This window comes from Ambystoma mexicanum, chromosome 12 (genome assembly GCF_040938575.1).
Source record: "Ambystoma mexicanum isolate Mex_15411 chromosome 12, UKY_AmexF1_1, whole genome shotgun sequence".
In the NCBI taxonomy this organism is placed as follows: domain Eukaryota; kingdom Metazoa; phylum Chordata; class Amphibia; order Caudata; family Ambystomatidae; genus Ambystoma; species Ambystoma mexicanum.
The window spans coordinates 971,509,606-971,533,089 of record NC_090936.1 but is presented as its reverse complement, the minus strand read 5'-3'; the positions used below and the strand labels follow the sequence as shown (position 1 = coordinate 971,533,089).

The following is a 23,484-nucleotide window of genomic DNA, read 5'->3' as shown; positions in this document are numbered from 1 at the left end:
ATCGCGATCCCACCAACCATGAAAACACCAAGGGATTTTAAACATCCGGAAGAGGGTAAAGAAGAGAGGGTTTAAGGGTGAGGACATGGCATCCCCCTTACCGTTCATAGCAAAAAATTAATTCCCCATACCTGTGTAGGCTATTGTCAATCCCTTCCCCGTTTTCCCATTTACTCACATTCTAATACACACAGTTAAGTACTGAGACGAGGTGGGGGGGGAAAAGCAGTTTCCAGGACCCCAGAAAGTAGAGACTGCAGACCAGTTTGCTTAAAATATCAGTTTAGGCTGAAGAGGAGCAGAGAAGGGGTGACAGCTGTGGGAGCCGTAGCAGACTGTGCACTGCTGATAACAGCGCTGAGGTTCGCCCTAAGACAGAGAGGTTCGGTGCTGTGAGTGGCACTGAAGCAGGAGCTTCGCTTGACAGAGGCTGCTTAGTGGGTCCCAGCGAGGTGTTATGCCAGTTCTTGAAACCCATGCGGGAGGAGCCCCGGAGTATCAGGGGAGCCAAGTGAAAACCCCCAAGCATGAAGTTGTCGATGGAAAAGAAACAAACAAAAATGGAGGAGGCGGCCCGGTAACCCTTGCAGGGTCCTCCGCTACCGCTCCTCCCCCTACCCCTGGGTGAGGGGAGGGCTCAGGCACGAAACAGCGCCAAAGACTCCAAAAGGCAGTAGGACGCCCGCCCCACCGACAGAGAAGGTTTTCGTTTCCCACCCTCTCACCCCACAAAGAAGCATAAGGACGACAACACCTGGTTGTTGCTGTCACAGGACGGTCAGGCGAGGATATGGCGGTGTTTGGGTGACCAAGCACAAAAAAACAGACTCCAAATGAGCCAGGAGGAAGCTGGAAGGGTCTTCACTCTTCTCGGACCAGCGCCTCTTAGGAGCCTAACGGCAGGGGCGTTTGGTGGTAACAACAATGGCACAGGTTTCCCCCAAAAGAAACAGCGCTCTCGATGCCCACGGACACCTGCAAGGGCAGGGTGGGCTCAGGCACAAAAGGTTGGGAAGAGTTGGGCCTACTATGGACTTGGTGCAAAGGAATGGGGGGAAGCAGGTTGATTGGACACGGAGCAAGCGCCACACTTACAGACTGAATTTCACTAAATGTGTGCAGTGATTCTTGTGTGAAAATAAAACTGCAGCCAAGTTTGCCATTTTTGAAAAAAAACGGTCTCATTCCAGCTCTTTTCTGAGAAGGGAAACTAAAGGGTAATGGAAGTAGGAGCAAAAAATGGCTTATTGGCTATGGGTACAAATGGACAAATGCAAGGGTTACTGGAGAGACGTGAGGAAGTGTTTGCATCATTCACAGAAGCAAGCGCGTGTGCCAGTGAGTTTTGCTGAAGGCAGAAACGCCAGATTGCTCTCCACACGAACAAATGAAAAACAGTATCCATTGTTAAACCTATGTTTTGAAGTTGTTTCTTCTCGACAAAAGTGCAAGTAAACACAAAATAACAACCAATGGTTCTTTCAATTGGAAGACTCGAGTTTTCCCTCAAATGAACTTTCTCTTAACACACAAACTGACATAATACACTGTGAACATTTGGGAAGAGAACAGAAGAAAGATGATAAGCCCTTTTAATTCAAGTTCTAGAAAGATATGTATGAGGTAAAAATCATCAATACCAAAAGCCAAGAGGCCGAGAAAGAAGTAGGTTAGGCGGGCAACTAAACCTGACAGTCTGTTGCCCAAAATATGTTAATGAACTGTGGGCATGTTGAAGGGTTGAACTTACGTTTCTGTGTTGAACTGTGGAAAAGATCTTCATATTTGATAAGAGTGGAATATCCTGCTGATGTTTTGTTATTGAATCCTAAAGAAACCGAGAAAGTTTGCTTTTGTGATTCCTATGAAGCACACGTACAATATAAGGAGATGCAGGGAAAAGCAAGTATGACAATGCATTACTTACCGTAAAAGCATTTCTGACGGTTGTATCTGCTTAGATTCACATGCTGTGCATAGGTCCGACATCCAGTGGTCACTGTGGAGTATTGCATTTTGTTTTTCGTAGTCGAAAAGGGGACGTCGACAAGGCGTGTCTGTAACACTATCCCTATAGTGACGTGCATTGTACCCACAATCCCTCACGCGTCGAGGTCCCTCTGTTTGTATTTTTCTGCCCTGAGGGAGCCTTCTAGACGTGAGTGAGTACAGAAAAGAGAGAATATATAAAAAAGGTGTCTATGTTCCTTCCATCCGAGCGGGGAGGAAGGGTGGGCGCATGTGAATCTAAGCAGATACAACCATCAGAAATGCTTTTACGGTAAGTAATGCATTGTCTTCTGATGTTTGTTAATCTGCTTAGAATCACATGCTGTGCATAGACTAGCGAGCAGTACCCGGAGTTGGCGGTGGGTTATGAAAAGGAACAGTAGAGAAAAGATGTCTTAATACTGCCTGTCCCACCTGGGAGTCAGATCTAGAGTGTGTATCTAGACAGTAGTGTTTTGTAAAGGTGTGCACAGAACTCCAGGTAGCCGCTTTGCAGATGGACTCAAGGGGAACATTTGCAATGAATGCTATGGAAGCCCCAGTGCCTCGAGTGTAATGTGCTCTTGGCTTGAAGGGTAGTTCTCTCTTAGCAAGAGTGTAACAGAGAGTGATGCATAGAACAATCCATCTAGATATAGTGGACTTTGAAACTGCATCTCCTTCTCTTCCTGCTGCCACAGAGACAAAGAACTGATTAGTCTTTCTCAGTGGTCTGGTTCTTTCCATGTAGAACATGACTGCTCTGCGTACATCTAGTGTATGCAGACTTTTTTCTCCCAAGCTGGAAGGGTTTTGAAAGAACGTTGGTAGTTCTATAGACTGGTTTACATGAAATTTTGAGATGAATTTTGGTGCAAACCTAGGGTGTGTGCGTAGAACCACTTTATCTTTGTGAACTGTTACGAAGGGGTCTAGTACAGAAAGAGCCTGTAGTTCACTTACTCTCCTAATGGAGGTGATAGCTATTAGGAAAGCAGTCTTAAGAGTGAGGTCTTTAAGAGTTGCTTTGTGCATGGGTTCGAAAGGGGGGCCCATGAGTCTAGAAAGTACCACATTTAAGTCCCATCCGGGAGCTGGGTTAGCTATTGGAGGGTGTATTCTTTTTACCCCTTCCATGAAGGCTTTGATAACTGGTATCTTCCACCACGACACTTTAAGTTGGGAAGTGGTGTATGCAGAAAGTGCCGCTAGGTGGACTTTAATAGAATTGAACACTAGACCTGAATCCAGTAAATGGGTCAAGTATAGGACAATGTCAGTAGGAGAGCAGTCAATTGGGTTGATGCTCCTATTTGTACACCAGATGACAAATCTTTTCCATTTGCTAGCATAGCAGTGGCGAGTATTTGGTTTTCTGGCTTCCCTGAGGATGTCCATACATCTTTGAGGGAGTTGTAAATGGCCAAATTCTACGATCTCAGGAGCCAGGCTGCTAAGTTCATGGTCTGAGGGCATGGGTGCAGTGTCTTGCCCTTGTCTTGTGACAGCATGTTGTATGGGCAGGGAAGTTTCACTGGGGGAGATAGGGACATCTCCATCAAGTGAGCGAACCAAGGTTGCCGGGCCCACATTGGGGCTACTAGTATCATGGTAACCTGCTCCTGGTGCATCTTGTGCACCACTTTGTTGAGAAGGGGAGTCGGGGGAAAGGCGTAAACAAATTTCCCTGACCATTGAATCGACAGACCGTTCCCCTTGGATTGGTTCTGGGGGTACCTGGAGGCGTAACTTTGGCATTGTGAGTTTTCCATAGTTGCGAACAGGTCTATTTCCGGAAAACCCCATTGCGTGAAGACGTCTAAGACGATGTTTTCGTGCAATTGCCATTCGTACTCTTCGGGCAGTGGGAAGTCTCTGCTGAGCTTGTCTGCTAGCATATTGAGTTCCCCTGGTACATGTTGCGATAGTAGAAACATGTTGTGTCTGAGAGCCCACTTCCATATATTCTGGGACAGTTTGGACAGTCCTGGAGAGTGAGTGCCCCCTTGTTTGTTGAGGTAGTACATGGCTGTGGTGCTGTCTGTGAGGACCATCACTGTCTTTCCTTGCAGGTGTTTCTGAAAGGCTTTCAGTGCCTTGAACACTGCTAGAAGTTCCAGCAGGTTTATATGTTTGGATGCTAAGCTCGGAGTCCACGCTCCGTGAGCAGTCTGATGGGATAGGTGAGCCCCCCATCCTGTGAGGGATGCGTCTGTGGTTAGAGTGGCTTCTACCGCGGGTGTGGCAAAAGTCTTCCCTATTAGCAGGTTTTCTTTTGTCCACCACCTCAGCGAAAGTACTAAGGCCTGCGAGACCACCACTAGGTCGTCCCATTGTCCGCTGGCCTGACACCACTGGCTGTTGAGCCACTCCTGCATTGGGCGCATGCGCAGACGCGCGTGAGGTACCAAATAAATACATGACGCCATCATCCCTAGCAAGCGCATAGCTTTGCGTACCGTCACCTCCCGACCTGTTACATAATGGGGGATCTGAAACAGCATGTTTTGGACCCTCTCGTTGGAGGGGAAGACGAGGCCGTCCTTTGTTTGAATTAGAGCCCCTAAAAATTGTTTGGTTTGGCTGGGTTCTAAGCTGGACTTCTTTTCGTTGATGGAGAAGCCCAGTTGGTACAAAAGGTTTACGGTCTTTTGGGTATTGGAGAAGCATGTTTCGTAAGAATCCCCGGTTATGAGCCAGTCGTCGAGGTAAGGGTATATTGGGATGGATAGCCTTCGCAGGTGGGCCGCTGCTACTGCCAGTACTTTTGTGAATACTCTTGGAGCAGAAGCTATCCCGAAGGGTAGTACTCTGAATTGGTAGTGTTTGTTCTCTATCTTGAACCTGAGGTATTTTCTGTGTGCTGGCAACATTAAAATATGAAAGTATGCATCTTTCATGTCTAGCGTTGTCATGTAATCCTCCTGTGATAACAGTGGGATTACTTCCTGCAAGGTCACCATACGGAACTTCTGTGGTTTGACAAAGTAGTTCGCTGGGCGCAGATCTAATACAGGGCGCATGGTTAAGTCCTTTTTGGGTACAAGGAAGTACACTGAATAAATACCTTCTGTTACCTGAGATAGGGGGACAGGTTCTATTGCTTCTTTTTTCAGCAGTTCTTTTACTTCTTGTAAAAGAATGGTGAGGTGCTCCGGTGATCTGCGTTGATTTCGTGGGGGTTTGTACTTCGGGTAACCGTTGAATTCTATGCAGTATCCGTGGGTTATGGTTGATAATACCCATCGGTCCGACGATATTCCCTCCCATGCTGATAGGAACGATGTTAGGCGGCCCCCGACCGGTGATGCATGGGAGGGGACCCGAATCTTCGGGTCATTTGCTGGTTTTGGGCGTGGAACCTCTGGGGCTGGTGCCACGACCTCTTCCTCTGCCACGCCGTTGGCCTCTTTGACTGAACTGGGTGTTACCCTGGTTAGAGGGCCAGTTGGTAGCAGAGTAACATTGTTGTTGGTTTTGCTGCTGTCTTTGGCCACGAAAGGAGCGTCTATTACCATAGCCTCGCCTGTTAGGGGGTCTAGATATTTGATCAAGAGTCTTGATGGTATCAAACTCTTTCTTAGCATGTTCTAGTGCCTCATCAACTGCCTTCCCAAACAGATGCGTCTGTTCTATGGGTTTATTTATGAGGGAGGCTTGGGTTTCGGGTTTAAAACCTGAATTGCGTAGCCAAACGTGTCGTTTGAGAAGTATTCCCTGAACCAGGGATCGGCCAGCAGTTTCAGCGGCATCTAGGGAGTTCTTAACGATGCCCTGGTTTACAAGTGTTCCCTCTGATATTACAGTTAGCAGACGTGACCGCAGGGGTTCAGGTGCGTCCTCTGCCTCGCTGCGCAGCTTGCTCCACTGTGCATCTGCGTAGCTAGCTAATAGGGAGTTGTTATTAGCAATTCTAGTAGAGAAGGCGGCGGAGGTCGTGATTCTCTTCCCCAGTGCGTACAGCTTCTTGCCTTCTTTGTCAGGTGGTGCTTCACTAGTGGATAGTGGTACCCCTGCTCTTTTCCTTGTGTTGGTAACTACAAGGGAGTCCGGAATAGAGTGTCCTCTGATGTATAAAGGGTCAGAGGATGAAGGGCTGAAGAGCTTTTCTATTCTAGGGTTGACCCCTCTAACTAAAGCTGGATTAGAAAGGGAAGGAGAAATTCTTCTCTTAATAGAAGCCAGGAGTGGAATAGACTGGCTAACAGGGGCTTTTTCTTTAATAACTCTTTCTACAAAGTCTATGTCTGGAAGAGCTTCCCCTGTGTCAAGCTCAAAATGCGCTGCTGCCTTGCGCAATAGTGCATTGAGGGAAGGTTGGTCATCTATGGGAGAGGAGTTCCCAATATGTGAATCCTTGAGAGGAGAAGGGTGAAAGGCATCAGGGTCTGAGTGCACTGATGGGGATTGCCACGGCTGCACTGACGGGGATTGCCAGGGCTGCGATGTAGCTGTATCCTCTTCGAAATTAGTGTAAGGATCTTCTTCGAACCCCTCTTCCTCAAGTTCTTCTTCTTCTTGCCCACCCAAACACTCCTCATCTTCCTGAAGGTATTGCTCCTCCTCAGTGAGGTCATATACATCTGTGGAAGGGGGAACCAGCCTAGGAATCTTGACTCTAGGGTCATCCTGGGGCCATTCTCTTTGTCTTTTGTGAGTGGGTGGGTCTTGGTTTCCTAGAAACCTTTCCATTTTCTCCATGCAAGAATGGAGTCTTTCAAGGGTCTCATGGGGTACCCCTGAATAGTCTAGAGGGGGGAAATCTGTGTTTTCACCTTCGAACCGCTTCGAACGCTCCCACAACGTCGACGAGTTGTTACCGTCTCCTTCTGAAAAGCCCTCCGGTAGTTCAGAAGCGTCCTTAGATGAAAGGGGCAGTTCTTGGCTACCTTTGTGCTTTTTCGTCGCGGTATTCGACGTTTGTTTCGTCGTCCGCGCACGTTTGTCTTCGGAGACAATTCTCGCTAGGCTCTCGACAACGAGTTTGTCAGTCGAGGGCTCTGGTGTCGACGTTGTGTGCGTTGCGCGTTGTACCTCGACGGCCGCTCTATGGAGCGTTACGTCGGATGTTTTTGGGGTAGCGCCCGTGTTAGATGAAAGCCCAATCGCTGGTCGCGGCTGCGTTTGCGGGTGGGGCTTGAGACCTTTATGGTCTGCGGTAGACGCCGGAGTGCCCTGCGTCCCCTTCGGCGCTGATGGATCCTTCGTTCTCGACGAAGAAGAGCCGTGGGTTGTATGTTTAGCCTTATGGGGTTTATGTGCGTCCTTGTCGCCGGGGTGTTCATCCCCATAAGCAGGGCGTGAGCCGAGCCCGTCGGGGCCGGGGACGGACGTCGAGGAGCGGGAACGCTCCTTCTGGGGGTTCATGACTTCCGTAACGGACGTCGAGTTATCGCCCTCCTCGTCACTTTCAGTAACAGCGGCAGCGGGTGAGGAAACTGACTTCGACATCGCGTAGTCCGCCCACCTTTTAACCCTTCGTTCCTTAAGGGTTCTAGGTTTCAAGAGCTTGCAGGCTGCGCAGCTGTCCTCTTTGTGATCGAGGGGCAAGCAACGATTACAGAGCTTGTGCTTATCCTTCCAAGTATATTTGCCCCTGCAGCGTGGGCAGAACTTAAAAGGTGTCCTCTCCATAGCTGAGGCAATAATAGCTGGCGATAACAACCCCAAGGGAAAGAAAGGGGAGAAAGAAAGACATTCTCAAAGAGAAGATAAAAGTTCGAACCCCCACTCTCCCTACTGTATGTTGGCCGTCGAGGCCAGGCCACGTGTTCGGCAGCGCCGAAGGATCTCCTCCACTCTTCCTCTCCGTCGAAAATCTGTTCGGCGGAGAAACAGCTTCACAGCTAACGTCGAGGGGAGGGATCGTTAATAATATATTAAGTATAACAAAGGACCGAGGTCCGTGGCAAGTATTAGCAATGTCTCTCTAGGAGCTCCGCGAAAGGCGACCAGAAACTGGGCGGAAAAAAACAATCTGAGGTACCTCGACGCGTGAGGGATTGTGGGTACAATGCACGTCACTATAGGGATAGTGTTACAGACACGCCTTGTCGACGTATTACTGAAGAGGGTGAAAGCAATGTGGTGGGGAAAAGAGCACCACAAAGCGAAAATGTATAAAAGAGCACATTGTGGCAAAGTCAAGAGATGGGTAAAGAGGAAAACAAATTGTAGCAAAGCCCAAATGTTGGCAAGGAGAAAGCCAAGGTAATGTGAATCTGGATACAGGAGCAAACATAGAAGAACCTGTGTGGGCTGGTGAGAGGGTTCCCGATTGCTCGACCTGTAATGGGTGGACCATGTGGTCTGACAACTGCGCCTAGACCAGGGAGCCCTAAATTGCAAAAGCCAAAAACACTGTGTGAAAGATTGAACCCAGTATAAGTTGCTACGTTGATGTCTTTGAGGAAGGAAACCTTGAGACTTTATTAACTACAAATAGTGTCTTGGGGACGGAGCCTCAAGCCCCTTTTCTTCTGAAATGTGTTGCTTGAAACTTGGGGAAGGTAACGCAGAGGATTGTGTGGAACTATCTTGCCTTGAACTTGAGAAAGGTAATTGACACTTTAGTGGAACTTGGAAAGGGGTGCTGAAGAGGAAGCTAAGAGCTGGAAGAAGTTCCGACCTTTGTGTTGATCACCATTTCCTTTATTATTGACATCTCTACAAATTGTTTAGCTTTAGTTGTGAGAGTAAGGATAGATTTTGGGCACGGACCGACTTTTACGATGAACTCCTTAATTCAAACTTTCTTTAGTCTCATTCAGGTAGGGAAATCCCACCTTAACATAGGGCTAGTTAGGCCTTCAACCATCCTGACATTTGATTTAATAAACCTTTTCATTTTGAACTTTGAATCTGTTGTCTGGGTCTTGCTTCAGGATGCCTTCACGCCTCACACTTGCTCCTGCCTGTGATTGCAAGTCTCCACCACTTCAATTTGGCTCTAAAACAAGAGTTCACTTTGCATGGTTTATTTGAGATGGGCATCCTATCCCATGCAATATCTACTTCTGCTAACAGATCTGACCTTGCCTATAGCCAGTGACCCTAGAAATGCAATATAGAGCTACTGCTACGATTGTAATATGATTTGCAACAAACCCTACATGCTAGAGGCTACCCCACCAGCACCCCAAAAGGCAGTGTAAAAGCCCACCTTGGTCTGTGGCAGGTTTTGCAGCAGAGCATAGTGCTGTACCCAATACAAGGCTAAAACGTCAAAACAACTAATCAGCGATGTATGTATTCATCAAAAATTGTGGTACAGTAAACCTTAAAATGATATTCTCAGTGGTGCCGTCAGGATTGGCGAGACAGGTGAAATTATATTAACCCCTCGAAAACCTATTCAATGGAAAGAGCTAAAAGACTACTCTGGCAAAAGTCCCCAGGGTCCATGTGCAGTTACCTAAGAATAACCTAAAAGTAATCTCATTACAGGTAAAGCAGTTTAAATCCAAGTTAAGATTTCTCTCTTCCATCCTGTGTGCTTCGATGGATTCACTAATCCCAACCAAAAGAAACAAGAAGGAAGGCACATGTCTTAATGTGCTGTGCCATAATTAGTATCATAAAAACCTTGGCTTCACAGGGGCAGTTGAAAGGCTGCCTGGCAAAAGTATATCTTGGTGTCTCTTAATGGTGTAAACATGGAACATTTAAATGTTACAAAAATGGCTAATTTCAGCCCCCAGAAAATTGAAAGTTATTTGAAAGTTGTTTGCTTCTTCTCATCAAAGCAGTTCAGCCTTGTGGTTTAGTGCTGCCTCCACATTATGGAAGCAAGCATAAACATTAGAATTTGGGGAGAAATGGCAATGTGCCACTTTTAGCCCTATTGGCAGATTTGCTCCTCTATGGCCAATGTAGTATATTAGTGGCTTGCTTTTTCTTACCCAGGCAGTTCAGCCTAGTGAATCAGCTGAGCCGGCCAGGTTTGCTCTATATCGGGTTTATCATCTCCCTCTGGCTGCCTCAGTTTCCTTCTGCTCTCCGAAGCAGCGAACAATAGGTGTATAGGCCAACACCTTGAGCCCAACTAAACCACTTATTTCCTTGGCAACCAATCGGGACTTGTGCACAGCATGGTCTTATTCTTGCCAGTTTATATTGACTTGTAGACTTGTTTATTCTTAGCTTCAAATTTTGGTTAGCTGTCCTTGACAGAAATCTTTGTTTTTCATACAATAACATGGGTTTTCCAAAAAATACCATGCATATTTAGTAAATATATGTAATCCCTCCAAGAGAAAGGTCCACAACATGTTGTATCTTCCCCATCTCAAAAAGTAGCCCTATCGGGGAACCTCCATTTCTCAATGAATAACATGCTTCCCTACATCTCAGATAAGGTCAACATGCGCCCTCCCCATAAGCACAGCCAACCAGTACAGGTTTTAATAGATTGACACCGGACTAAGCACATTTTTTCTTCTATGCGATTAGACTTACAAGATGGCTGATTGTCAAGAGATTGTGTAAAATGGGAAAGTCAACTAAGTCTACATGTTCTCAAGAGGAAGTTCATACAGAGAACATACAATTCTGTTTTACATTCCCTTATTCTGAAACATCAATACTCTGAATTCCTTTCAATATAAACCCAAAAACCAAAATAGTGAGGAGCACACCTCAAATAAATGTGTTGGTCAAAGCGTACTATTTGTAGAGGGTGCAAGAAACGCTGGCACTGGGTTGAGTACAATATGAACATTCAAAGAAATGCCCACAGTCTGTGGGTAAGTCGTGTCCCGTGCACACCTATAACAAGTGGGTACGAGTCAAAGCTTCAATTTATAAACAAACATTTTGAATATATGATCGCCCAACAGGGAATCCAAATTGTATCGCAACAGTTACGGTCTGTCTTTAGGTATTTTTATCTTTATGGGGATAAATAAACCCCTCCCACTCTGTTTCAGCATAAAAAGGAATCTGTATATGTGCTTATTTTGTTGTACATTAAAACATTCAAACATATAATATTGTACAAAAGATCTGTTGCATCCAATTTTCATAAGCTCCACACGTTTCGGGGACACTCTTCCTCCTCAGGAGCAATCAATCTTCCTTTAGCCATTAATATTCTTCCTATTATTATATGAATATGTGTAGATTCTAGCAAGGTAGGGTTTTCTGGGCCAGCTTTTAAAATGTGATGTACCTTTGAGCATTGTATTTCGTTAGGTGGCTTTGTCACTGTTTTAGTCCTCATGGCATGTATGCAAACTTTGATCATAGCCATTTTTGTGTTTAGCAAGGTACCAGTTCTCCCACATAAGATTTGCCTGCATGGTTCATAGGTTGTATATTCTGCATTTACAGCTCTAAGACCAACACCAGGTAAATGAATACTATACTAATCATGACGGATTTACACTTCTATGAGTGCTAGACACTAATAAAAATGTACAATGAAAGGTTGTAATATATGAATCTAATATGATACAAATGTGTTTTGAAGATCCTATCATAATAGGAAGAATATTAATGAATAAAGGAAGATTGATTGCTCCTGAGGAAGGGGTGTGACCCGAAAAGCGTCGAGTTTATGAAAATTGGATCATGTGGACAGATTTGTACAATGTCACATGTTTGAATATACGACAGAATAAGCAAATGTACGGATTCCTTTCATGCTAAAACAGAGTGGGAGTGATTTTTTTTTACCCCCTTTGAGATACATATACATAAAGACTGATCGTAACTGTTGCGATAAAATTTGGATTCCCTGTTGGGCGATCATATATTCAAAACTTTAGTTTAGAAATTGAAGCTTTGACTGGTACCCAGTTGTTATAGGTGTGCACGGGATGAGAGTGTCCCACAGACTGTGGGCATTTCTTTGTATGTTCCTTATAACTCATTCCGTTGAGAAAATATCTGTGCATTGTCTTGCTTCTGTGCGTTCTCTTCTTCACCACCAAAATGAAAGGGCAGAGGATATATATTCAGTGGGCATTCATATTGGCATTAAACAAAGCAATGTTTTCACATAACGATGTGTGAAAGAGCAGAACAAAAACAAATGAAACACTTGTCAGTGAGCGAGCGTGTGCTCAGCAAAGTCTGTATAAAGAAAAGGCATTAAACATTACTGCTATACAGAAGTATGCCATGTGTTTTGTGCAGTTGACATGTGTTTACTTCAATTAACGTCACATGCAAATGAAAAGGTTTGTGTTATGTGCAAGTAAACACGCCAATTCCAAAAGGTATGAACTCACATTGGGTAATCTTAATATCTTGTCAACTATACATTAACCTGTGTTGAACACTTTATGAGACCGTAAAAGACCCTCAGCGCAATACCTCACCATAAAATCCCTTAGCTTCAGCCGCCCTCGTGGAACAATAAAAAAAGTGTCTCGCTGAGTGATTCTCTCTCCGTGAGACCCACTCAGACTCTGTGCTTTGCTCATAAGCAGCTCCAAGTTCTTCACACTTGCTTTGATCTCCACGTTGGATGGCATTTCCCTGTGAACAAATTTGAATAGTAGAAAACGAGAGTATAAAACCAGCATTGAAGGAGAGTAACCAATTACATTTGATGGCCAGGACAGCTGGTACTAACCAATTGGTGTTGCAATCTACAAAATATACACAAAGCAAACGCTAGTGACATATTGAAGGACATCAATTTTAAATTGAAGCATACCAATTTCATAAGACAATCTTTCAGAAATCATGTACACTTAAATACACGAAACACCGGAGAAAATATGCAGTGTGGAGGAATACGAACTAGACCACTTAGTACCAGGAAACATCTACCATCAACTTGAGGGCGCAAAACTGGAGAGGATATACTTATTAGCAGTGATTTGCTCCAAGCTTTGAGGACCACATTTTTTATTTGTATTATTATTCATTTTTATTGTTTTATTTACAAATGCTCAAAGGGGCATAGGATTCATTGTTAAAAACAAACGAGACATCCCTTAGAAATTAAATTCACATGTTGCCAGGAACACAGCCAACAGTAAAAAAAAAAAAACAGATGGCAGAGGTTCTATTGGAGCAACACATAGTGGAAAAATCAAGAGAAGAACATTAACCTAGAATTTTGTAGAGGGCTAAAACCAGGCAATACAAATCACTTGAGTAAGGTGTCAAATATTGTGAAGATGCAAATGGTACATTGTGGTAACTAAGAAAATTGACATTACAGTAAGCATCTAAAGTTGGATTTACAATGAGTCAAAGTCAGTATGTAGAGGTCGGATCAGGGAGCAGAACACTAACTGACCAGATGAGATTCTTGAAAGCTGAATGTCTTCTGTTTAATCAGTTAAGTGGCAGGCCCAAGCGGCATAAGGGTCACCTGTATCACATGTCCAGTAGATATTTTCGTGCAGTAAACCGTCACTGAGATCAGTAGTATTTTAAATCTCATTAAAGTCATCTGAAAAAGTCTTTAAATATTAAAAGGACAGCACCTTTGACTCCATTTGAAATGAACTGATCTGTGTGAAAAATGGAAAGCGGGTGGTAAGTTCATCAGCCTTAGAAAAATGTAGGGGAGCATTTGATGAACATGGAGGGAGAGGACTGGAACGGTTATAGGTCAAAGGTTCGACTCAAAAGGGTCGAATGACAAAAGGGTCGAGTCAAAAGGACCGAAAAAAAGGGTCGAATATTTTTTTTGAGTCCCCGCCCAAACGCCCATTTCTGGTGTAAAAACACCTTTTTGTTTTACCTATACTAAAGCAAAAAAAAAATATAAATTTAAAAAAAAAAAAAGATTGATTCTTTTTTCGGTCGTGATTGCAGCAGGTGTGGCATCCCTCTGAGCTGTTTATCACCATTAGCCCCCAAGCAAACTATCTGGGTTGCTAATATTTATGGAAAATGTATTTTAAAAAAAGGTTTGTGATCGAAAACAAGCTCAAGGCAAAATGGCAACCTGAAAAATAGAAATGGGGAGCTTAAACAAATACACCCAATTTCTTGTACCATGGCAACCAAGATGAAACCGGTGTATTCTAAAAAAATTATGCAGGAGCATTTCCTTGGCAGAAGGCGGCTAGGTGAGGGTAGGTAGCAGAGGAGCGAGAAGAGTGGGTGCAGCCAGCTGTGAGAATTCTCTGAATGCAGGATTAAACCAGTGGTTCCAGCATTCCAGTTGCAGGACGCATCTCCACCATGGTGCTAAATCATTTTAAATCAAGTAGAAAGTAATGATTAGATTGTTGAGACTGATTGGCCAGTGGGCTGTGTGTGAAAGTGACTGAAAGTTGAACTGGGAGACAGAAGAGCTCACAACCCAGGAGCGCATAGGAAAAGATCCAACTCCAAACTAGGGAATTTTCAAGGGTCCACTGATCTGGAGCCCTCTTAACTTAGCTGGTAGAGGACTGTGGGATATTTTCCTTAAGCTCTCTGGCCATGGTCTTTAGGTAGGTCTTCTTGACTTAGGGGTACCAGTCATTCCCTCAAGCTGATGTGACAAGGCCCATAACCTGGCCTTGTCAAAGGAGCATGGGAACCTTTTTTTGCAGGAGGTTGTAGGGGTAGGGAGGAGCCCAGAGAGCAGACTGAACCACAAGGGCCCCATTTCCAGCACCACCCCGACTGCCAGCTTGTTTTTGCAGGCCCTCATCTCGAGCCTTGCCTCAGATTCTGGCCACTGCATCTTCATTTCCAGAGACCACCAACCTGGTGCAGAAAACCCACAGGAAATGTCAAGCATGAAAATAGACATTATTGCTCCACTAGCCGAGTGGAAGAAATGAACAGGAAAGAGCTCTGAGAAGGAAAGCAGCAAAGAAAGCTGCACCTGCAGCAGCTGGGAACAGATAGCATAGAGACAAGTTACATGTCCCCTGCATTGACAAAAAGGTGGAAAGGAACTATCCTCCCCCAAATTTACCAGGATACCACACGTGAACAGCTATGGAACACAAAATTGAACAGGACTTCCTCACGTTGCCATCTTAGGTACACGTTGAGCCAGCACAAAGAAAGTGGGTGCGGATTAGCCCCATTATGATTTTTCATCGCATACACATGCCACAGTTGGGAGGGTGGAGGGGGGGGGGACTGGGCCAGATTGGCCTGCAAAAGGTTGCCCAGTGTGAGTGTGTGCATTTGTCTTGCAAGTGAGAGTAGAAACATTAGAGTAAGGATTGATTGTGAAGTTGGTACCGAGTGAGGAGGATTTTTGAGTAGCGTGAAGTAAGGGAGGTAGTACCATCGGAGGGGTGCAGTAGCATGGGGGGGACATAAAAAAGGGCTGAGGGAAGATCAGAAGGAGTGAAACATTGAAGGGGCATCAGAAAGGTGGGAGGAGTGAGAAGAAAATAGTCAGGGTAGGACTGGGAGTTGATGCGTGAGGACAGCCTGAATCCAAGCAGAGTAAGTGCAGTGCACTAGCCAAATTCCTTTTCAAGCATGAACCATTGGATAAAGGATTGTTAGGAAGTCCCTGAGGGATAGACAGCCAACGTCTTACATTACCATCCAGAGCATAATACGGCTTGCAGAGTAGCGCCAACTGAGGGTTTACGGATGCCTGTGCTAAGGCGACGTGTCAAGTCCAAACTAGAGAAAAAGGGACAGCCATAGACTCCACACAGAAGAAAAAAACCCTTGAACTGTCTGCATGACCTGAAGTGATTTCTGCGACATCTGCGACACTCAACAGGCTCTTTTTAGTGATAGTGTGGAAAAGTAGACTAGACTCGACTCTCAGGGGGTGGAGTGGGATATTAGGAGCAGTACATAAATCAATACCAAATGAGAGAATGGCTGCACAGTATTGCAACAAGTAAAATAGTCAAACAATTCTTAGTTCATTAGAGCCTTTTCCAGAAGGGAACATGTAATCGCAGGAAAGTGAATCCTCCATCTAGGCCATGAATGAGTGCTAAAGTGGGATAATACCTTGAGAGAGGAGAGAAATCCCCATGGCCCTTGTTCCCCTTCCCCCCCGCCCCCGAGGCATATTGTAAGCAGAGACCAATGGGCCTAGCTGACTGGGAAAAGTTGCCTAGAAGCTGTGAGGGGCGACGCTGGTTCTCTGCCTTGAAAGAAAACCCCAGAAGGGAGTATAAAAGCGCCAATGCAATTAGATGCATGTCCTCAGGACTCCTTTTATCAATAAGTCCAAAGAAAGGGTGGAACTGGAAAGGGAGCAACCAGGTAATTAATTAAAAAGAGAAAACTATAGCACTTCAGTGTGAAATGGGTTTTTACTAAACTAATAAGGACTGGATTTAAAACTAGGATTATTGCATTTTCAGCGTAGAGGTTCAGTGTCTTTAAACCATAGACAAGTAAACGAAACCCTGTGTTTTCAGAGGTGTAGTCAGAGGCTGTGGACCAGTGCAACACACTATATAGCTTTATAGTGGATTAATAAATCAGGACTGTATAATCATTAGTCATTTCAAAGATATGAGAACACTGACATCATTACAGTGTAGCAAAATGGATTTTAGCTGGGCTACCTGCATTCTCTAGCAAACTAAGCAATTTCAAATGACCATTAAAGTACCTCATATTATTAAATTCAATGCTGCTTGATTTCATTATTCCACCATAAAAGCACAAGTACAAGTTAAAAGACAAAAACATAGAAAACATAACATTTAAATGGAGTATCCACAAAACAATTAAAATCACATTACAAAATGGTTAAAGGAGAAAGTCCAGTTCAGATCAAATCACCACGTTTACTCAAGAATCTTACACTCTGACCAATCAGTTCAGCCATAGTGTCATGGATCACAGAATGGAAATTGTAATAGAAATCTGATCTATTAAACTAAAACCACAGTCGCTAAATATAAAGTGCATTAGTGGGTATACAAGTATCCCGTACACAGCGGCAGATCCAAGACAAAATATCTGTAAGCACAATTCACAGCCCAAAGGACATATCTACCATCCCATAGGTACATATGTTCTCGGTTTACAATACCTGCCGTCGCGAAACTCCACATGCAGTTGCCCTTACCAAAGTGCCAATGCATACAACGTCCGTAATGAATAAGACTTTGTGGACCAGTACCAAGCACCTCCGAAAAGTAAATAAAGCAGGGCAAGACTTAACCTCCGCCTCCATGCTGTACTGAGATAATTGCACACTGAAAGAACTACAACACTATTTCTTGACTTGCGGCATAATAATAACATTGCTTGGGATGTCTAATGGATAGATCTAGCTTAGAACAATGGTTCTAAGTAGCTCTTCATGATATCAAGGAACTGTGGACAAATTAGCAACAAGTCAACAACACACTCAGGCAAGTTACTACAAAACAGGCATGTATCCAAATCATTGCTGTTCCGCTGCTTACGTAAGAACTTTACAGGCAAGATACCTAAATGCAGATTCATGAACAACATTCAATCAAATTTAGAACTTACTTGATCGAGAGACTCCTCGTATCGGAGGGCTAGCTTGCATTCTCAGTAGATTCTCAGACTAGACCTTTGGCCAACCAGACTAACAAACATCGGTCTCCGCAATCGAAAAATTCCCAAACAAATTATGCAATTTCAAATGACCAAATACCTCAAATGACATTGCACAGAAGGGGGGGGGGGATCCTAATTAGATTGGCTCTGTCTGTATGGTGAAATTGACAGAGGGTGGGGGGTAGCTTGAATAGTTCTTGTTCTTTCAGAAAATCATAACTTATTGTTTTTATGTGATGTAAACTGATCAATATTCTGTGCACTCCAAAATGAAATCACAGCTTCCACGAAGAACCCAATTCTATAGATTCTTAATGCCCTCCCCCATAATTTGTATTTTACATGCAACCATGCACTAGAAGCCCACAGCGCCACAGAGAAATTAGTTAATACAAATATTGAAAGTGTAGAAGCTTAATGTATATGTGATGTTTATTATCTCTGTGGCACCCTTCTCTGATAGCAATACTTGTTTACATTTGAGAAAATAAACCACCAAGTAATATGCCATTAAACAAAGATTCAGTGAATAAATGGCCTATTGTTCTGAATATGTTTATTTATGCCAGCCGAAATAGGCATCCAGAAAAAGCTTAAAATATATATTTGAATTTTCTTTTTACAAAAAAAGTGAAACTAAAGTGTACAAACATTAGAAATAATAACATATTATACTAATACATTAATATATTATACTAGCAAAAAGTACCTGAACAGGTTCTGTGGACAGATCCGACAACACTCAATTGTTGAAAATCAATGATCCTGTAGGTCGCTTTTCCGATTCCCTCATCGCTTGATGTGCTTTGCACTCTGATGTAAACTGCACCGCGAATGGGCGTGTGGGTGGCTGGCTGACATACCCTGAAGCAGCTGCTGGGGGAGGTTAAATGCTGCATACTGGGACCTCCTGTGCTCTATCCCAACCTGTCGCCTCATCTTGGTATGGTGCAGTTTGTTGCGGTGCAAACATCTCAGAAACCGTGCATCCTAGGGCCTTGAAACATGGTTTTCGAGTTCCCACATTGACCTCGTTTTTGTTCCTCGTGTCGAGACCGGTCCTTCTACGACCACATTGATGTTTTGCAAATTTCAGGCAACCGTCTCATGTGTGAAGGTGTTAAAATCCGGGGAAAGGGATGGGGTGTCTCAATGTCATGTAGCCAGTAATGTCTGGAGGGTGCCAAAAGGTAAATATGCAAAATGGGGTGCAGATTGGTGAAACGGTATGGAACTGTATAAGGAACAACGCTTCATCAAGCGACAAACCCACTAAACAAATTTTGACTTTTACAAATCTAGATTAAAATCAAATATTATGGTAACCTTAACTTACCTACAAACAACATGTGCACCTACGACACAAGCACGTATGGCACACATGTTATGACACACCCTCCTAAGACGCATGCTCAACAACATATACACTATTACTACGCATTGTGAGGGGTCAGAAATGTGAGGCGGACAACTTTGTGAAGGTTTTTCAAAAGATGCCATTTTATTATTTCAAAAAGTTGGATAAAGACCTCACTATCCCTACCCTGATGCGGATTAGCCTGCCTAAAATAAACTAAAGGAAACACTAACAAAAGGTTTCTCTCCCTCACATTTATTCATATAACAACTCAACAAGGTAATATATGGAAATACAAAATAAAATAATGATAACAGTCAAATACAAAGCATGATAAATGTCTCCTTATAATCTGGGTGAATTCCCCTTCCCCAGATTCAAACAGGATTTTGTTCAGCAGTTCAAAAGAATAAGGAAATCCTGTCTCATAACACAGTTCTAATGTAGTTCTTTAGATTCCAACTTTGCAACGAAAGTGCCAACATTTCAGAATTGTTCAACAAAGTTTCATTCTCATCCACTTGTGATATTAAGAAGTCAAACAACCTTCTTTGCAAACCCCCAAAACATTTCCTTAGTTCATCAGAATTAACAAATTGTCTTTGTCAGAAATGTTCTGCAGTACCATGTTTGTTTTGGAAACATAATATTCAGAAGCAGTTTATACAACACTTGCTTCAGGATGATTCACCAAGGTTCTACCACTTCTTCTGTCAACACCACTTCACAAGACTTCTACCTGGTTTACTCCCATGCCAGGCCTACTACTTCAAAAGGTTTGTGTGTCTCGGATGAAGAATGCAGAAAAACACGATACAGGACCCCTTCTCAGGACTGGACTCGATTCAGTTAAGCAGTTTCGGACAGTGGTCACCACAGCACGGTGACGCAAAGGGACTCAGTTGTCACGGTCAGACTTGCCTACCTATCTCGGGTCCTCTTGACGCTAGGACTCTGGAATTTTGCTGAAGTAAGTCTTGTAGAACAAGCTGAGGATATTCCCCCCTCCCGCCCCCCAAGTTCCAGGCCTCAATGCAGAAACAGCGATGTCAGCAGCACAGTAGCCCAAACTCTGCTTCCAACAGTTCTTCTTCAAAGGATACTGAGCAAACGTCAGGAATTGATGTTCCCTCCACTCCAAGGGTCGCAACTCCCTCACAGGACTACTGAAGATCAATAGCAAGACAGGGCTCCTCCAGGACAGCAGCAGAAGTTGGTCGCCAGGCCTCCTTCAGATGGGTCTTCGGTCTCTTCACGGGTCTCACAGCTGGACAGGAGTCTTGGATCCTTAAGGTTACTCCAGGATCTTCCCAGAGTGGGTGAAGGGGTCCTCTTCTATCCTAAAAGCCAGGCAAGAGCCGCAACTCCCAGAAGCCAATAGCAGACCAAGCCCCACACACACCCCAGCAGTGGTCCAATCGGGACCACTGGCGGGAACACTCATGCATAACACTCAACACACTGAAACCAGTTTGCGGATTGGGACCAGACATTCACAGACCACATCCTGCCAGCAAACACACATAGCCCTCCAGTAGCCTGCCAAAGTCTCTGCTTTCTCAGGCACTAGAAGTCCATATAAAGGATGATCCTGGCCTCGCAGGCTGTTCAAAAAAAAAAAAAAAAAAGATGGCCAAAGGTCAAGTGAAAAACCTCCGTCACTGGCCACAGTTAATAGTCAAACGCAGTAAACACAGTAAGGTTAAAACGAAAAACACCCAAAAAATTGTAAAAAAGTCACTGCTGCCACCAGCTTGTCTATTTAGCACACCTAGAGTAACTGAGAATGCTTTCAGTGTTAGTCTAGGGCAAAAACAAAAGTATCCACATTGTACTGCACTGTAAGATGCCTTGTACAATGATAAAAGTTACCAAAAGTGATAACAAGTTACTCAAAGTAGAATTTTTTTTATTGAAGCAGCTGAAATCAATCAACTTTTCATTACAATAAAATGATTTTTCTTATTAACAAAATTAAAACAGAACTTACATACAGAGACAAGAGGAAAAAAATAAGTTCAGCATATATGCTATCACTTTTTTTTCTCAGCAGATGCAGTTATACAAACTATGCACACCATTTACATGCAATGCTCAATTCGTTTCAAGTTTTAGAGAGCTCAAAAAGTTCACTGTTGTAATTTGAATCATTTTATGAGAAGTACCAGTGTTGTAAGACCAACAAGTTTGCTCGTCCATACTACCCACGTATTTATGATATTTTTTTGAATGGATTACCCTTCTAGAGATTATAGCTGGACAACTTACAATCAAATGTTCAGTAGTTTCTGCTATTCCAGGAGACTGACAAAATCGACAAATGTTTTGCTGTTTTGATATTATTTTTCGTTTAAAAAGTAGCTCTCTGGTCGGCCATAAATTAAAACAGAGGACAGCATGTCTATAAAAAACACACGGAGATTGTTCTAGATATTTTTCTGGCATACCCATATATTTCAGACAAAATATTTCATGAGAGATGTGTTTATATCCTAGACATACATTGCGATTGTGAACCCAGTCCAATCTATAGATTTTAGTTTTATCCGGATTGGATGTTAATAATTCAATTGAAACATCAGCACACACAAGTATTCGATATGTCGCTAATAGCCATCTTTTAACAAACGTGTGAGCTTGTAAATATATATTCAGACAGTGTTCTTAATATTACTGGTTTTGTAGTGGATATTAAGCATTTGTGAAAAAGCCCACACAATTTCCAACAATAGATTGCATAAAGAGATACTAGGCCCAATTCGTAAAGGATCCAGGATATTGGAATGCATTGCGGCAGCTGTAGCTCTTGTTGCCAGAATTCTTTTTCCCCGATCTATCACATATGTTAGCCATCAAAGGGATATCGGTTTCTAATCCATATAAAATAGTTGGCATTATTTTAGCTTTCCAATATAACAATGCCGGTAGTAAAGTGAATTTGCCATAACGATACAATATGATTTTGGCTTGTGAAACGGCTGTAGATAGTTTATGCTCGATGCACATGTGATGCCCAGCAGCTTTGGCCGCACATTCGAAGCACATTCCCAAATAGATATAATTAGCAACGATCTCTAATGGCATGTTGTTAATGCACCAACGTCTCAGCTTCGGACCACATTTTGTTGGTCTATAGACAACTACTTGAGTTTTTGATGTGTTAATTCTTAATTCATTGAGATTGATATATTGTTCAAATGCTGTAAGAAGCCTTTGCAGACCAACTGGGGTTTTTTCTATAAGAACCACGTCGTCTGCATACATTAGGGCCTTGATGGCTATTCCCTTAATTTTTGGAGAATCAGAATTTACTGCATCAAATGTGTGTTTAACATCATGAATAAAGTAATTAAACACTGCAGATGCTAACAAGCAGCCTTGTTTAAGACCACGTGTTGTTGGTATGGACGACGAGAGCAAACCATGCAAATTAAGCCGAATACGAATAGAGGTGTTAGAATGAAAACCGTATATTATATCACACAAGGAGGCAGGGCATTGTTCATGCAAGAGTTTAGATATCATCAAGGCTCTGGAAACCGAATCAAACGCGGCCTGCAAGTCCACAAAAGCAAAAAATAACGGTTGCTTAGCATGTTGACACTGATATTTTAAGGCATTAATGCATAACAAATTTATACCTGTGCCAGTCCAGCCACAAATCCTGATTGTTGCGTGTCACACAAATTAGGTGACAAAATACAAGGCATTAAAATCTCTTAAAACACACTTAGCGAAAATGTTTCCCGGTATATCAAGAAGGGCTATGGGTCTGTAGTTCGTTGGCTTGGAATAAATCACCCTTCTTGAATATCGGGACTATTATGGAAGACTGCCACGACCTTGATAGAATCCTATTTTTGAGGATTTGTTGAAACAGTATGTAAAATTGTTGCCCATAGTTGGGCATTGTCTTTTAACATGATGTTGTGTAACCCATCAGGGCCCGCCGCTCTGGAATCGCTTGCCTTGCTGATAAAATCTCGAATAGTATCAATTGAGCACTCCAATATCCAATCGGTTTTGGTCTGCACAGTATAAGTAAAGTTGTCAAATACTGAGTCTGAATAGAGATCTTTAAAATAACTAACCCACTGATGTTCTGGAACACCATTGGCCTGTGCTTCCAGTTGTCGAAAATGACTACAGTTATTCAGCAACAGCAAAGTGGCTGTTGAATTTTTGGAGGCCATGGTTTTAAAAAAGATTTCACTATCATGTTGGAATAACACTGCTATACGCGCTCGGACCCAATTCGTAGAACGACATCTGGCTGATTTTAAGGCCACTTGAAGGTAATGCATTTCTCAAGATACCGTTACGTTCTCTACGATAAGAAGCTTGTCTTTCCCGTACTTCCGGGTCAGAGTGTGTTTCACTGCTTGATTATTCTTAATTAATATCTTGTCTTTAAATAGATCTAAAATTTGAGTGTATTGATTTGATGGATGATGTTTAAAGTGCCATTCAATACAGTTAAATGCACAAAGCTTTGGCACAGACCATGTGAACCTTGATCTAGCATTATTAATAACAAGGGATTGTTGAAGATATTTCAGTTGTTCTTCCCCACACACTTTTTGCCACTCAAATGTGATGGCTAACAAATTATGATCGCTAGACACTTGAGTTATGACGTTTCAAGAAATAATCCGTGTGAAGCATGTAGAATCTACAAATATATGATCAATGGTGCTAAAGCTGTTATT

The 23,484-nt window shown here is 43.2% G+C and overlaps 1 protein-coding gene across 2 annotated transcripts in view; it reads right to left on the bottom strand.

Moving 5' to 3' along the window:
* The window catches only part of LOC138514155 (uncharacterized), a 272,316-nt gene that overhangs the window by 71,144 nt on the left and 177,688 nt on the right, over nt 1-23,484 (bottom strand). The window contains exons 2-3 of one of the 2 annotated variants that reach the window (XM_069629459.1): nt 12,312-12,471; nt 1,751-1,828 (exon numbers count right to left, since the gene is read on the bottom strand). In XM_069629459.1, coding sequence (XP_069485560.1) covers nt 1,751-1,828; nt 12,312-12,467 — 234 coding nt within the window. In that variant the 5' untranslated portion in view covers nt 12,468-12,471. The remainder of the gene's footprint in view (nt 1-1,750; nt 1,829-12,311; nt 12,472-23,484) is intronic. The other variant, XM_069629460.1, reaches the window with a different exon arrangement.